The sequence below is a fragment of the Eleutherodactylus coqui genome, chromosome 4 (genome assembly GCF_035609145.1).
Source record: "Eleutherodactylus coqui strain aEleCoq1 chromosome 4, aEleCoq1.hap1, whole genome shotgun sequence".
In the NCBI taxonomy this organism is placed as follows: Eukaryota; Metazoa; Chordata; class Amphibia; order Anura; family Eleutherodactylidae; genus Eleutherodactylus; species Eleutherodactylus coqui.
In genome coordinates, this window is record NC_089840.1 from 18186219 (window position 1) to 18203237 (window position 17019).

The 17019-nt window shown below is 45.8% G+C and overlaps 1 protein-coding gene across 1 annotated transcript in view; it reads left to right on the plus strand.

Moving 5' to 3' along the window:
• The first annotated feature begins 305 nt into the window (after window positions 1-305).
• The window catches only part of TMPRSS15 (transmembrane serine protease 15), a 137086-nt gene continuing 120372 nt past the window's right edge, over window positions 306-17019 (plus strand). Inside the window, exons 1-2 of the mRNA XM_066601510.1 lie at window positions 306-435; window positions 1837-1977. Of these exons, the coding sequence (XP_066457607.1) occupies window positions 306-435; window positions 1837-1977 (271 nt within the window). The remainder of the gene's footprint in view (window positions 436-1836; window positions 1978-17019) is intronic.

Below are 17019 nucleotides of genomic sequence, written 5' to 3' on the forward strand. Positions count from 1 at the left end.
CGAGCATCTCGAACACGCTAATACTCGAACGAGTATCAAGCTCGGACGAGTACGTTCGTTCATCTCTAATCATCATCACTTACTATAATGACCACTTTTGACCCCGATATGTTTTTTACATTTTTCTATTGATGCAGTAGTGTGAGCTTTTGCTCTTTTGAAGGGCAACTTCTAGTTTTTATTGGTACCATCTTGGAGTTGGAAATACCAAGGGTTAGTCAATAGTCAGCTTCACGGAATCAGCTCCTCCACTGAACACACCACGACTCCACTCCACGCACAATGTAACAATCCAAGAAGGAAACATGCCCAGCGAGGATAAGGGACATAAACCTTCAAACTTTGTTAAAATATTTGAAAGCAAGCAAATGTGTTTTGGATGTATTGTCCTTAGTGATGGCCTCAGCGACGACAAGGACAATACATCCAAAACATGTCAGAAATCATTGATATGGACGATGCGTTGGCTTGATTTTACGTGTTTCAGTAAAGCTTACAGTTTTATGTCCCTTATCCATGCTGGGCATTCTTCCTTCTTGTACCATGTTGGAATAGAAATGACTTTTTGATCACTTTTTATTCAATTTTTCCTTGGAGTTGGGTGACCACAGAAAGCACAGTTCTGGCATTGCACATTTTTACGGGTGGTGTTCACCCTATGGAATTGATAATGATATTTTACCACATTGGACTTTTACGAACCCACCTATACCAATTTCTTTATTTAAAATTTTTTTTAAATTCTTTTAATGCGACGGCTGGGAAAATATTTTTTTTTATCTTAATTTAAATTTTTTTGTAATAAATCAAAAATCTTTATTTTAGTCCCCATAATGGACTTGAACTGAATATTGCTTGATCGCTTAAACAAAATACTACAAAACTTCAGTATTACATTATGCTCTCTGTAGATGTGAACTCACTGCAGGCGAGCCATTTGGACATATAAAATGCCGCGGTCAAACCAACGGAAGCATTTACATGGTTAACAGTCGCGATCTGAGTTATCTCTGGTTGCAGCGTCTGGGTGCTAGCTGCCAAAAACATCCAGTCCTGCCACTTCTCAGCAAGGTGCACTGTCACACCACCACGGTCTATTGCCAGCTAAGCTGAGGAAGGCGTTCCCACTCCGAAACATAGTCTATCCGCTGGGTTCAGGAAGAGAGAAGTCGGACTTTATACATCTGTTTCAAAGTGTTTGAGAAGTTAGCGCTGCTTCCAGTTTCCTATCGTCTCCACACAAAGGCATCCAAAGACAGAATGTTTTTTAGTTTATATATTGACTTACACGTGGAGCAGGGGCGTAAGTATAGAGGGCGCAGGGGATGCGGTTGCACCCGGGCCCAGGAGCCTTAGGGGGCCCATAAGGCCTCTCTTCTCCATATAGGGAGCCCAGTACTATAAATAAAGCATTATAGTTGGGGGCCCTGTTACAGGTTTTGCATTGGGGCCCAGAAGCTTCAAGTTATGGTTTAGGTATGGGTACGGGTACAGATATAGAGAGGAAGGCCCCTGCTCACATTTTGCATCCGGGCCCCTGAGCCTTTAGTTACGCCCCTGACGTGGAGTGCTGCATTTTTTATGTTTTTACGTCATTTTAAATGTAATCATTTTTGTTTACTTGTACAAAATAATATCTAGGAAAAAACATAAAATGACAGATCTGTGAGAATTTTACCTCAAAAAAAGTTTCTTCTCCTTCTAGGGCTGTTTTCCCCCTCCAAAAAAAAATCCTATAAAATTAACAGATTGATAAAAATTTTGGATAATTTTCCTCCTTGCGCTGCAGGATTATGTGGTCTGACAAATCTACTCATACTTGTATTATTTATTTAGCTGTGTATACGGGGAGCAATGCGGTGCCGGACGTCTTCTCCACCACTAATCACATGACCGTGTATTTTACATCAGACTCCCTCTCCACCGCTAAAGGATTTGAGGCTAACTTTACAAGCGGCCATCGCCTCGGCATGCCAGGTACGGAATCTGTTTATTGTCTTTATGAATTATGTATTTCTGCTTTTCTCCTGAAATCACCACCATGGGGGCAGTTTCAGATGAACATGATTCCCCCCCCCCCCCCCCTTATACTGCCGTAATAATCACGGCCGCTTAGGGGGACAAAACGAAACCACTGATTTCAATAGGATTTCACTGGTTTCGTTTTCACTATTTCGTTTTGCTAATACTACAACCAAGAAAAGATAGGACCTGCCCTGTCCTCCCATGGATAGTAAGTGTGGGAAGGATGGGGCAACACCTATGGTCGTATAGCGAGGAGGAAGAGAGGAGAAGGGACGACACCTATCCATCCTGCCTCTGTCCTCCATCACCCTGCAGTATTGCAAGTATAGAATCATTAGAATACAGGCTGATTTGTACCCAGCTTTCCCTGGCTTCTGCACGCATGTGAAGCTCAAATCATCCACCTCATCTGTTCTAACGCACTCCAGAGCTCTACAATACTCATACAAATATGGCTGCCACCACCAGTTTCTTAACCGTAAACTGGAGCCCGATTTATGGATTATGAACACAATCCTCGGAGTCTATGGTTCATTTATTAAAACTGATAAGTGTAGATTTATTCTAGAAAAGGTCTAGCAGTGCCAAAATATGATGTATCCAAAAATATACAAAAAGGGTTGTTACGTGGGACCACAGGAATACAGGTAATACACACTCAGCAGTATTTTAGAATAAACAGGAGAAATTAAATGAAAGTTGCCGATCTTTGTGTGGAGTCGCACAGAATTTAGGACAGTCCTCACCCATAGTGAACTCCAAGGGGTTGACAATTTGGGGCCTGTTGGGTCCCCCATTTTAAAGGGTCCCTCAGTACACACTTTCTCCCTGCCCCCTCTGAGGTCACACAGAGAAGGGAGGGTTGGGTCTGTAGGAACTCATAATTCCCTATTTTCAGTCAGATCTCCACACGAGGTTATCTGATCGGGAACATAGGCAATGAGTCTACACACGTAGATGCTCCGATCTATATTTTTCCAGATATGTGGTTCTGGGTTTCTGAGCATCCCAGAATGATAGGTGTCCCTACTAGAGATGAGCAAATCTACTCGGGGTGAGCGGGGTGTTGCAGAGGGGAGAGGGGGGGAGAGAGAGAGCTCCCCCCTGTTCCCCACTGCTACCCCCCGCTCCACCACGCCGCCCCCCGAATTTTTTCATCCGAGTAGTGAGTTACTCGGAAAAAGTGGTGCTCGAGTTCAAAAACACCCGAACCGAGTACGCTCGCTCATCTCTAGTCCCTCCATCTTATTCGTGGTGATACAACATTTAGCAAAGTATCCTTTTGTCAGCGGGCTGTGATGTACAGATCAGTCATAATCTCCAAATGGCATTTTTTCTTTGCTTGAGAAAGAAATCTCTTTGTGACGATTTGCTGTTACGCAAATACGCAATGCCCAATGCGAAAAAACGTGGCACGAATATGTGCTCAATCATGTAAATCCAAAATAAGGGCAAAAATACTTGGGCATATGCGCAACTAAGCTTGCTGCTACGGAGCGTATTCCACACGAGTTTGAAAAAATAAAGTGGGAAGATTTATTTTGCCTTTTTTTTTTTGCGCAGGCCATATCAACTCCAAGTTCTATCTCTTCTCACCCATAATAGTAACCGGTGAGAATTCCGATAGTGAAAACCAAACCATTGAAATTAGTAGTTTTGTTCCGTTATGCGGCCATAAAATTCACGGTCGCATAACGGGACTAAGTCAGTCATATCTGTTTAAGCGTGCCTTCACTCTCGCATGATTTTCGCGTGATGCGAGTGCAAACACAGAATTATGAAGTTAATAATTGTCAATAGTTTTATTCCCATTTGCGATGTTTTCACTCATGCGATACGGAGTGAAAAAAAATCGTGGCATGCCCTATTTTTCTGTGTTTTGTTATTTTTTTCAGCACCGATGTCTCCCTATGGAGCCTCCTTGTTATTGCATCGCAACGCGCAAACTTGTGATTTTCGTGTGATGCGGTTTTAACATTAAAAAAACACCTATTGACTTTGCACGATAAAATTGCGCTTGGCAGCGATGCAAGACTATTCGCAGGAAAAAGGATCGCTCATGCTCAAAAATCACGGGAGCAATTTTCTCTCGGCAAAATCGCGATCACCAGTGTGTAAGATCCCTAAGCCCGGGTGGTTTTTTCACACTTTTTTGGTAAACCTTTTTGCCTTTACTTTTTGCCAAAACGCAATTGCAGTTTTCATGAAAGTTTTTTGAGCCAAAGTTTAAAGTGGGTTCAGCAGGAAGAAGTTGAAGTCCCTCTTTTATATTCCCTGTTCCTTTTTTCATGAACTTCTGGGTTAGCTCAGAAAGTTGCTCTATTTTACCGCAATTAACGCACCTCATCCCCCATCACAATGATGGGGTGCGTTAAAAATCGCTGTCAGAGGCAATAACCTGCATCCAAAAATGGCGGTAAAATCATGGCAAAATGCAGGGACAGAAGGTGATGGTAACTAGATGATGAGGATGAAGATGATGATGAAACTGGCAATGAAGATTGGAGCAGATGGTATGGAACAGAAATAACAACCAGAAAATGGCAACTCTTATCTCTCCCTGACACTGTCCCAGAACATCAGACCCCGCTGTCCCTAAAGTAGCCCTCAGTTATCTCTACAGGCATCCTTGTCTAACCCTATACCTGATAACAAGGGGTCACTAGAACCCAAACAAGAAGCTAACCAGCAATGTTGACGTATGAACCAAGCAGTGACTTACATAAAAGAGGTGGGCCCCATAGCAAAAACGTAAATGTGTTCCCATTATAGTCCCACTTTTCCCATACCACCCAGGCAAGGAGGGCCTGTTGCTTTTTTTTCCCATTCCATGCCCATTAAAATTATTCTTAGGCCAATCTTCTACCTTCTTGTTAGCTAACAATGCAGTTCCTCTTTGAAGGAAGGCCCTGGCCCTATAGATGTTCTCGCTACCCAGTCGCAGAAGGAATGGTGCAATCAGAGCTGAGGACCCCTCTCTCCATTGACTCCATAGCAGTCGCATGGTCTGTCTCTATGATATGTATGCCTTTGGAACTGAGGGTGACAAAACCACAGACTCGGAAACACGGACTGGGCAGACTAGAGCTAGGTAATTGGAACTAGAAGAAGGCAAATGCGCAAATACGCTCGCCGTGTGTATTAGCGCATGAACCAGTGTGTTTTTTGTTGTTTTGACTATTCAAACTCCACACTATTGCGTGTAAGTTTGAGAAAAAAAAAAAAATTCTACGTACAAGAAAGATAGGGCAGGGTATATCTTTTCTCACAAGTAGTATTAATGTGCGAGAATCCCGCTAATGAGAATGAAACCATTGAAATCTATGGTTTGGTTTCATCCCGTTTTGCGGCCCTGATTTTCATTAGGGCTTAGACAGGCAAACGCTTTTGCGGAGGTTTTTGCACACGTGAAATTCATGCCCGTAAAACGTGACAAAGCGAAGCCATTGATTTCAATGGTTTATTTTTCACAAGCGCTGGGTATGAACAGTTAAAAAACGAATACTTCTAACGTGTTCACCGCAACGGAGTGTATTTGCGCATACGTTCGTCTGTTCAAGCCCTTATAGGAGCAGGGTGTCTAATATAGCCAGGGGTACCATATGGATAGCGGTAGACGATTTTACAGTGTGCAACGGCTTTTAAGAGTGCAGGCAAGTGCATGCACCCTGTGGGCCGCTGGCAGAGACCTGGCAGAGGCCAGAGGAGTAGATAAGGGCAGGACGCACAAGTGCCAGGAGGGGTAAGCTGGTGGCCGCCAACTGTAACACAAACTAGCAGATAACAATGATGCTAATTGTAGCAACCCCCAATGCTCCGGGCTGGTGGACACATCTCCAAGGCTCAGTTACTCCCCGCAAAACAAAAATATTAACACATTTCATCTGTGAATGTATTCTAGAAATTATGGGCAGATAAAACGATATTTTAACGATTGCAATCAAGCTGGGAAATCTTTCAATCAAGGGAAATCCTCTCATTAAAATGTTGCTCATGTTTTGCCGTTTACATTATCGGGTTTTCACTGGAAGCTTCCTATCTAAATGATATTCATGTATTCTTGCTGTCCAGATGAAAATACAGAAGCCGAGCATGAATCACCGGCAAATTGGAGCCGTTTTTTTCTTCTTTCTTTCTTTCTGTTTTTTTTTTTACAAACTAAACATAAATGAAATGATTCACGATAATCTGCTTCATGTTAGAACAGATGGCCTTCAATTTGCTCCAGCGTGGTGTAACACAGACGTGTTTGATCTGGAAAATATGTTGCTTTTTGTCATTGATGGAAAATATAAAACTAGGTTCTATAACAAAATTAGTTCTATTACCACACTCCTGACAGAAGGCAGTAAAACAGAGGAAAATAGAGCGAATGCTGAAAACCAGCGGCTATCAGGCCATTTTGCTGCTAACGAGTGACCTCCCAGAAACAAGGAGGACTTGGCAGACAGACATTTTGGGCAAGAATTCTGTTTTTGTTTGTTTTGGGGTAACACATATTCAGTGGGATGCTAATGTGTTACCATATGTCATATGCAAATGGGGGATGGGACAGCCAACCAGAGCCATTCTGTGCACCGATACAAGAACCCTGAAACAACTGTCTGTATATGGCTCATTTTTACTTACAGGGAGAATACTACTGTTGACCTGTCCTCGGGATAGTTGATCGGCTGGGGTCCGTTGCTCAGGACCCTGACAGATCAGCTAAGCGGGCGCATGCTGTCAGTGACGCAAATACAGAGGTTGGAGCAGAAGCAGTGGGAGTCTCTGCAATGACCTCCGTGTAGTGGCCGGTGCTTAGAACCGCAGGCACGTCTCTCATTGAAATCAACGCAAGCCGTGCCTGCAGTTACAAGCGCTAGCCACTACATAGAAGTCAGCGCAGAGACTTCCACTACAACCTCTGTCTATTTGCGGTGCTGACAGCATGCACCCGTTCGGCTGATTAGTTGGGGTACCGAGCGACGGACCCCAGACGATCAACTATTGATGACCTATCCTGAGGATAGGTCATCAATAGTATTCTCCCTGGAAAATCCCTTTAATGAGAGCCTTTTGATTTGGCTTATATTTTTTAGCTATGTTACAAGGCCTGTTAGAAGGACAAACATTAACTTATAGGGAAGTTACCTTCGAATCGGTGGTGCTGAAGAGGCTAAATGCATCCTCTATTCGCATACCAAATTTCCCAGAGTAGCATGGCCTATAAAGGCCCATTTACATACAACAATTATCACTTAAAATTTGTTCAAAAGCCATAGTTTGAGCAATAATCTTTGTGTGTAAATGCTCCCATCTTTCACTCTTCAGCTGAACGATGATTTTTAGGTGAGCTTAAAATCCATTGTTCAGCTGGAGAGAATATAACACAGACCACCTGCTGTGTTTGCTGTCCATGGTGCTGTATTCTCCACGGGAGCGCTGATTTCATTGTACTCAGCTTGCAGCCCCGTGGCAGAACAAAGGAGCTGTATGCAGACAACAGACCATCTGCTTTTCTCTGCATACAGGTACATGCAAATAAAAGGTGATAAGCTGCTAATGAACATTAGTGTCCATTAGCAGTTTATGCAAAACAATCACTCAAAACCTATCTTTTGAACGATTATCTTTGTGTGTAAATGGGCCTTAAGTCTCCTTACACCTAGTGATGCTCTAGAAAAGGAGAAACAGTACTCCTCTCCACTCATCATGTGATCAAGTAAAATGTAACCACAATAAAAGGAACATGTTATCATTAAAATAACCAAGTTTATATGTTACTTTAAAAAAATTGCAAACACTATACAACATCTTGGGATGTAGTGTGAATGATGAGAAAATCAGGAGGGTGGGAGAAGAGGACTAAGGGTCTCACTCAAGTTTTTTAAGTTAAAAGCAATTTTATTTACTTTTCATTATTTATAATATTTATTTTCTGTGTCACAAAATCCATAAATCCCGCAGTTCTCACACTGACCACTAAACCTAATAATTTTCTGACTCACCCTGTTCTGTAGAGAAAACATTGCAACAGTCATCCTATTATAATCACAGGCAGGATTACACTGAGAGGTGACACCTATGTATAGATGACACAGGATCCACCATTCACAATAGATGATGTCACAGCTCACCTCCTCCTCCTCCCTTCACACTGACCACTAAGCCTAATAATAGTCTGACACTTCCTGTTGTGTAGAGAAAACATCTCAGCCATCATCTCATTATCATCACAGGCAGGATTACACTGAGAGGTGACACTTATTTATAGATAACACATGATCCACCTTCACAAAAACTGATGTCCCAGTGCACCTCCTCCCTGTGCAAGTCACAAAGCATGCCCACAACACTCTTCTGTAGAAGTCATCTCTAGACTGCAGGTTCTTATGTCCATGTGGCTGTAAAGCCTATCTTCAAATGCTGAGCTGTTAACAGTAGCAAGGCAAGATGTCAAGTGACAATATGCTCTCTAAGTCTTTATTCTTCTTGCCCTTCAATTTCTCTAGCAATTAAAGGACAAGTGTGGTGGCTCAGTTGTTGGCACTGCTGCCTTGCAGTGCTGGAGTTGTAGGTTCTAATATGCCTAAAGGCCTCCTTCACATGGGCGATTTTCTGCAGCAAAGTAACATGCATCAAAAAAGGTAGTCTAATACATCCAATGGTTCCTATGGAAACCTTCAGAAGAATTATTTGTAGTCATGTTGAAAAAATTGTACCAAAAAAGATAGAACATCAGCAGCAGAATTCAGCAACTGAAGAGGGAATTCCCCAGCAGTGCAGATGTTGGGGTTCCCCTGCAGGGGAGAAGAAGGAATTCCCCAGCTGCGGGGAGAGAGGGTTCCCTCCCTCTTTTTTCTCCACCACTAGGGAATTCCTTCTTCTCCCCCGCAGGGGAACCTCAGCATCTGCACTGCTGGGGAATTCCTTCCTCTCCCCTGCAGAGGAACTCTGGCATCTGTGCTGCTAGGGATATCCCTCCAACCCCACTGAGATGAAGGGCAGCTCTGCCGAGGAGGGAGTTCTCCCTCTCTCTCCTCCTGGACTGCAGCACTTTTTTGCTAAAACACGCAGCTCTCAATTGTGTGAGTGGGCGATTTCACCACTAATTAAGCTTGGAACTTCATAGCAGGAAATCATCCATTCATGCAATTTTCTGCCATGCTAGCTGCAATTTTTTTTTTGGCGCAGCTAGCTTCTGCATGATATTGTAGCCTGCGTGAATGAGCCCTAAGAGTGAACTCTGTATTGGATTTTTTTAAGTTGCTATTGCCCAGTTGAGGTTGGTACCTCCACATTGCAGGGCAACAGTGTTAACCACTGAGCTGCAGTCATTGGAGAGGAGGACCCACCACAATGGAAGTGCTGTAAACAAAAAGCTTCCCTTTTTTTTGTAAAACTGGATGCATCAAAAAATGTTAGTGTGAAATAGACCCGATTAAAGCAGGAGAAAAAAATAAGGTAAAGGTTGTCTGGGCATCTTTTGTGCACGTTAGGGTATTCTCAGGTTTCTGCTTCTTCTTTGTTCTTTACATAGACAAAAGGCTATTCAAACATCCTTCTTTAATCTTAAGGAACGTATGCAAGTTGTAACAAAAATAAACATTAATCTCCTGGTGTATGCATGCGACAAATATAAAAAGATAATTAATTAAGGAGCAGAAGTGTCAGTAACTCATTTAATGGGTACGCTGTCAATAAAGGTTTGAGATAATAGTTGGCTATGCCAGAATGTATTTGTTGTTGCAGAAGCATTGTTATATTGACTGCACTGAGTTTTAGGAAGGCTCAGGGGACGTGGGCTCATAGTTCAGGGTCATCTGCAGTACTTTGGCTGGCACCGCTGGGAAGGCAGCTTTATTTTGATGTTTTCTGATATTGTTCTTTTTTTAGCTAATGAAAAGATCCCGAGTATAAAAGCCGTCCGCTGTCCGCTTGTGCTCCATAAAGACTACTGTACTGTTTAGATTTAAAAAACTATATACATTTGGTATCACCCTAATCACATTGACCCACCTGAAAAAGTTCATATGTAGAGATGAGTGAGTATACTCGCTAAGGCTAACTACTCGAGCAAGTAGTGCCTTAGCCGAGTATCCTCCCGCTCGTCTCTAAAGATTTGGGGGTGGCGGGGGAGAGCGGGGAGGAACGGAGGGGAGATCTCTCTCTGCCTCTCTCTCCCTCTCTCCCCCCCCCCCCCCCAACTCACCTGTCACCCGCGCCGGCCCCTGAATCTTTACAGACGAGCGGGAGGATACTCGGCTAAGGCACTACTCGCTCAAGTAGTTAGCTTTAGCAAGTATACTCGCTCATCTCTAGTCATATGTCATTTTTACTGCACCATAGGTGTCCTAAAAATTTAACTCCTCCAAAAAAATGTCACCCCACTTAAACATTGGTAAAAGTTTTTCTTTTCAAAAATGATGTAGTTCATTACACAGCAGCATTAAAAAATATGGCTTGTCTCGCAAAAAAACAAGCCCTCGTACAGCTACGTCGATCAAAAAATAACTAGGTTGTGGTTCTTAGGTAGAAACAAAAAATTAAAGTAAAAAAAAATGAAAAGTCCCTGGTTTTGAAGGAGTTAATGTCAGGACCCGGAACAGATCAATTACCTGCAGAGGGCTAGAGACAGGAATTCTGATACTGAGAAAGGGTTAACACCTACAGTATGGGTGTGGCAGGAAGTTACTTAAAAGTGTCAGTTCCTCCTCCATTCAGGAGGAATACTGAACAGGCTGCAAGCCAGAGGTCCAACCTGGACCAGGGAGAGATGGCAAGAGATGCTGCATCAGGACTGGGAGCCTGAGGTACCATGCAAAACAGTTATGGGAATCGTCATGCGTCTGATGGAGTAAGACGCCCTCTAGACATCCCGGGCGGGGTAGTGACAGTGGCTCTGTGGGTTTGTGAACCCTAAAACTATAGATTTTGTATGCTGTTTAAGTTGACGTACTGAGAAATAAATGCTGGCAGAGTTTTAACCCCTCAGTAACGGCCCATTGCCTTTTTATGTTCCGGCTTAGTGGGCTTTAATTCTCAGGGACGTAAAATCACGCTCATTCTGAGAATTAAAGCCCCGTGGGCTGTGGATGTGAAAGCTCCATGATGATGGAGGTAGCCGACAACCTGGAGCTGTAATGGGGGGGGCGGGAAATTTGCCCCCCCCCCCCCCCCCGTCACGCGATCGCCGGTATCCATCGGATACCAGTGATCGCATTGAAGTAAATAGAAAGTTTATTCCAGCTCCCCTCACAGATCAGATCCGTAAAGGGAGCTGAGAGTACTTACCCCCGTCCTCTGCAACGTCCCGCGGCATTCTGGTCTTCCAGGACCTCTCGATGGCATCTGCGCATGCGCGCCAGATGTCATTATGTCACTTGCACATGCAGAAGGCCGAGAGGTCCGGGAAATTTAAAATCACCCGGCTCCCAGCTAGCATTTGTAGCTGAGAGAGGTCACAGTGGTCACATGATCGCCGTTATCCAATGGATAACGGCGATCATGTAAAGAAAAAAAAAAGGTTAAAAAAGTTTAAGTTTCATCATTCCTCACAGATCATATCCGTGAAGGGAGATGAAATTACGTACCTAGAGCCCCCGGATTTATCCGTTGACCTTACCCCAGCTTCTGCACACACGCCCATTGACAAAATGACGGAGGCATGCGCAGAAGCCGTGAATTCTTGGGGCAATTTAAAATCTCCCTGCTCCTGGATTCCAAACTTAGCTGAGAACCTGGAGATTTTACGGGGGTCTGCAGTACAGGGTCCCTGGACACGTGATCGCTGTTATGCAATGGATAAAAGAAAAAAAAAGGTAAAGTTTCACCTACCATCATGTTTCCGATCCGTGAAGGGAGGTGAAATTACTTACCTAAGGCCTCCGGTGATGTTCCCCCATGGGATATTTATCTGCGGACCTTTCCCCAGCTGCGGCGCATGCACCTATTGCCTGTCACCATAATGGCGGACGCAAGTGTCGAAGCTGGGGAAGGCCCAGGAAATTTGAAATCTCCTTGCTCCTGGCTACTAAAGGTAGCTGAGAGTCTGGAGCAGTGACCGAGGGCTGGATAATGACGATCATGTAAAAATGAAAAAACTGTTGAAGTCTAATGCTCCTTTTGGTTTGGGCCCAGTTGTGCATGCGGACATAACATTAGGGCCCCAATAGGTATGTTTCTGAACACAGGACAAACAGGGGGATCCATTTTGGGGTGTAAATCCTCATTTTCTTGTGCACTATAGAAAAAAAATGTCTTTAAAATGATATATTTGTAAAAATAGGAAATTTTATTTTTTCTCCTCTAAATTGTATTAACTCCTGAAAAAAAAAAACTGTGGGGTCAAAATACTCCTTACCCCCCAGTAAATACATTAAGGGGTGTAGTTTTTAAAATGGGGTCATTTGTGGGGGTATCTATCATTCTAACACCTATGGGCCTCTGCAATCTTGGCTTGATGTAGGAAAACGAAGCGTTTTTCAAAATGTTGATAATTAATGTTAAATTTGTACGTCTCCTAAATGGTTAAAAAAACTAAAGTTTTTCAAATTTGCATCCAGAATAAAGTAAACAGATGGAAATATATATCTTAGCAAAAATTTGTACAGTATGTTTGCTCATATTTAAGATATTACAGTTCGCTGCCAAGCACATGGGGCTTTCTTGTGTAATGATGTAGAGAGTATACCAAAAATGACATCATGAAGGAAAACATTCAGCAGAAGGGGACTCTGTGGACGGAAACAATTCATCACCAAAAGGGGTCAGAAGAGGATGTCAGTTACCATTGTGATCAACAGGCATTGTACAATCATGGAAACTGCAGCCAAATACAATCCTGGGACTCCAACTAACAGCTTTAAAGCCCAACCTGATGTTTTTTCACATGGATGGGCGTTTCTGCACCATTGTGTATAAGAGACACAATAAAGCAGACTGTAATGGGCAAAAGAGCACAACAATTGAGCACCAAAAGGGATCAAAAGTGCCATTCTAATCAACAGGCGCTGGACAGTCAAGAGCAACCAAATGTAACACTAGTGATCCAACTAATGCGTTCGAACACACAACTTGCCGTTCCTTAGCACAAATACGTTATAATAGCGGACAACCAGCCCCAGCGCCATTGTGTCTAAGACAAACAGAGAAGCAAGACTCCAGGGGGCAAAAAAGTTAAAAAAAATTTTAAACAGTGGAAAAACATCACCTGGTCAGATAAATTCAGATTTCTGTTGACCATGTTGACGGGAAAGTCAGATTTTGGTGCAAACGACATATCAAGACCTTCAACTACAAGAAGGTCCCTGTCCACCTTGGCCAATAGAGCTGCAATACAATTTCAACACCGAATAGAATCTATGTCACGACTAGAGATGAGCGAACGTACTCGTCCGATCTTGATGCTCGGGCGAATATTAGCGTGTTCGGGATGCTCGTTACTCGTAACGAATACCATGCGGTGTTCGGGTTACTTTCACTTTCATCTCTGAGATGTTAACGCGCTTTTCTGGCCAATTGAAAGACAGGGAAGGCATTACAACTTCCCCCTGTGACGTTCAAGCCCTATACCACCCCCTGCTGTGAGTGGCTGGGGAGATCAGATGTCACCCGAGTATAAAAATCGGCCCCTCCCGCGGCTCGCCTCAGATGCCTTGTGAGTTAGCTGAGGGAAAGTCCAGTTGTATTGGAGTTGCTGTAGGGAGAGTGTTTGTAGTGAGTGTAGGCTTCAAGAACCCCAACGGTCCTTCTTAGGGCCACATCTACCTGTGTGCAGGCTGCTGTTAGCAGTGGATATATTTTTTTTTTTTCTCAAAATCGGCTGTGCAGAGCATTGCACCCTGCATTAGGGACAGAAGTGGTGGTTAGGCAGGGAGAGTGTTAGGAGTGAGTGTAGGCTTCAAGAACCCCAACGGTCCTTTCTAGGGCCACATGTAGTACTGTGCAGGCTGCTGTTAGCTATGTTTTTTTTTTTTTGTTTTTTTTTTCTCAAAATCGGCTGTGCAGAGCATTGCACCCTGCATTGATACTACAGGGACAGAATTGTGTAGGCAGGGCCACAACACAGTTATTATTCATTGAATAGACGCAGTGGGCCTTTCCTTTTAAAAAAAGGGAAAAAAGTATATTTGGCCTGCCTCTGACAGTCCTCAGGGCTCTGGGTACGTGTGTGCTGCGTGGAGAACGTAAAAAAATCAGACGCAGCCAGCTACGTTTTACAGCAGGCTTGCGCCACTTTCTTTCCTGCCTGTGAAATTCCTTGCTCTGCTCTAGTTAATAACTCTGCAACACTAAAGTTCTGTGACACATTTGCAGGGGCACAACACAGTTATTAAACTTATTATTCATTGAATAGACGCAGTGGGCCTTTCCTTTTAAAAAAAAGGGAAAAAAGTATATTTGGCCTGCAGGCTTGCGCCAATTTATTTCCTGCCTGGGAAATCAAATCACTGGTAATACAGCATGCTGAGGGGTAGGGGTAGGCTTAGAGGACGTGGACGCGGCCGAGGACGCGGAGGGCCAAGTGAGGGTGTGGGCACAGGCCGAGCTCCTGATCCAGGTGTATCGCAGCCGACTGCTGCGCGATTAGGAGAGAGGCACGTTTCTGGCGTCCCGACATTCATCGCACAATTCATGGGTCCACGCGGGAGACCTTTATTAGAAAATAAGCAGTGTGAGCAGGTCCTGTCGTGGATGGCAGAAAGTGCTTCGAGCAACCTATCATCCACCCACACTTCTGCGCCGTCCACTGCTGCAAATCCGAATCCTCTGTCTGCTGCTCCTCCTTCCTCCCAGCCTCCTCACTCCACTCCAATGACACATGCTCAGCAGCGGGAAGACTCCCAGGAACTGTTCTCGGGCCCCTGCTCAGATTGGGCAGCAGTGGTTCCTCTCCCACCAGAGGAGTTTATCGTCACTGATGCACAACCATTGCAAAGTTCCCGGGGTCCGGGGGATGAGGCTGGGGACTTCCGCCAACTGTCTCAAGACCTTTCTGTGGGTGAGGAGGACGATAACGATGAGACACAGTTGTCTTGCAGTCAGGTAGTAGTAAGGGCAGTAAGTCCGAGGGAGGAGCGCACAGAGGATTCGGAGGAAGAGCAGCAGGACGATGAGGTGACTGACCCCACCTGGTTTGCAACGCCTACTCAGGACAGGTCTTCAGAGGGGGAGGCAAGGACAGCAGCAGGGCAGGTTGCAAGAGGCAGTGCGGTGGCCAGGGGTAGAGGCAGGGCCAGACAGAATAATCCACCAACTGTTTCCCAAAGCGCACCCTCGCGCCATGCCACCCTGCAGAGGCCAAGGTGCTCTAAGGTCTGGCAATTTTTCACAGAGACGCCTGACGACCGACGAACAGTGGTGTGCAACCTTTGTTGCGCCAAGATCAGCCGGGGAGCCACCACCAACAGCCTCACCACCACCAGCATGCGCAGACATATGATGGCCAAGCACCCCACAAGGTGGGACGAAGGCCGTTCACCGCCTCCGGTTTGCACCGCTGCCTCTCCCCCTGTGCCCCAACCTGCCACTGAGATACAACCCCCCTCTCAGGACACAGGCACTACCGTCTCATGGCCTGCACCCACACCCTCACCTCCGCTGTCCTCGGCCCCATCCACCAGTGTCTGTCAGCGCACCGTCCAGCCGTCGCTGGCGCAACTGTTGGAGCGCAAGCGCAAGTACGCCGCCACGCACCCGCACGCTCAAGCGTTAACCGTCCACATAGCGAAATTTATCAGCCTTGAGATGCTGCCGTATAGGGTTGTGGAAACGGAGTCCTTCAAAAGTATGATGGCGGCGGCGGCCCCGCGCTACTCAGTTCCCAGTCGCCACTACTTTTCCCGATGTGCCGTCCCAGCCCTGCATGACCACGTCTCCCGCAACATTGTACGCGCCCTCACCAACGCGGTTACTGCCAAGGTCCACTTAACAACGGACACGTGGACAAGCACAGGCGGCCAGGGCCACTACATCTCCCTGACGGCACATTGGGTGAATTTAGTAGAGGCTGGGACAGAGTCAGAGCCTGGGACCGCTCACGTCCTACCCACCCCCAGAATTGCGTGCCCCAGCTCGGTGCTGGTATATGCGGCGGTGTATGCTTCCTCCACTAAAGCACCCTCCTCCTCCTCCTCCTCCGCAACCTCTGTCTCGCAATCAAGATGTGTCAGCAGCAGCATGTCGCCAGCAGTCGGTGTCGCGCGGCGTGGCAGCACAGCGGTGGGAAAGCGTCAGCAGGCCGTGCTGAAACTACTCAGCTTAGGAGATAAGAGGCACACGGCCCACGAACTGCTGCAGGGTCTGACAGAGCAGACCGACCGCTGGCTTGCGCCGCTGAGCCTCCAACCGGGCATGGTCGTGTGTGACAACGGCCGTAACCTGGTGGCGGCTCTGCAGCTCGGTAGCCTCACGCACGTGCCATGCCTGGCCCACGTCTTTAATTTGGTGGTTCAGCGCTTTCTGAAAAGCTACCCACGCTTGTCAGACCTGCTCGGAAAGGTGCGCCAGCTCTGTGCACATTTCCGCAAGTCCCACACGGACGCTGCCACCCTGCGCACCCTGCAACATCGCTTTAATCTGCCAGTGCACCGACTGCTGTGCGACGTGCCCACACGGTGGAACTCTACGCTCCACATGTTGGCCAGGCTCTATGAGCAGCGTAGAGCTATAGTGGAATACCAACTCCAACATGGGCGGCGCAGTGGGAGTCAGCCTCCTCAATTATTTTCTGAAGAGTGGGCCTGGTTGGCAGACATCTGCCAGGTCCTTGGAAACTTTGAGCAGTCTACCCAGGTGGTGAGCGGCGATGCTGCAATCATTAGCGTCACCATTCCTCTGCTATGCATCTTGAGAAATTCCCTGCAAAGCATAAAGGCAGATGCTTTGCGCTCGGAAACGGAGGCGGGGGAAGACAGTATGTCGCTGGATAGTCAGAGCACCCTCCTGTCTATATCTCAGCGCGTTGAGGAGGAGGAGGAGGAGGAGCATGAGGAGGATGAGGAGGAGGGG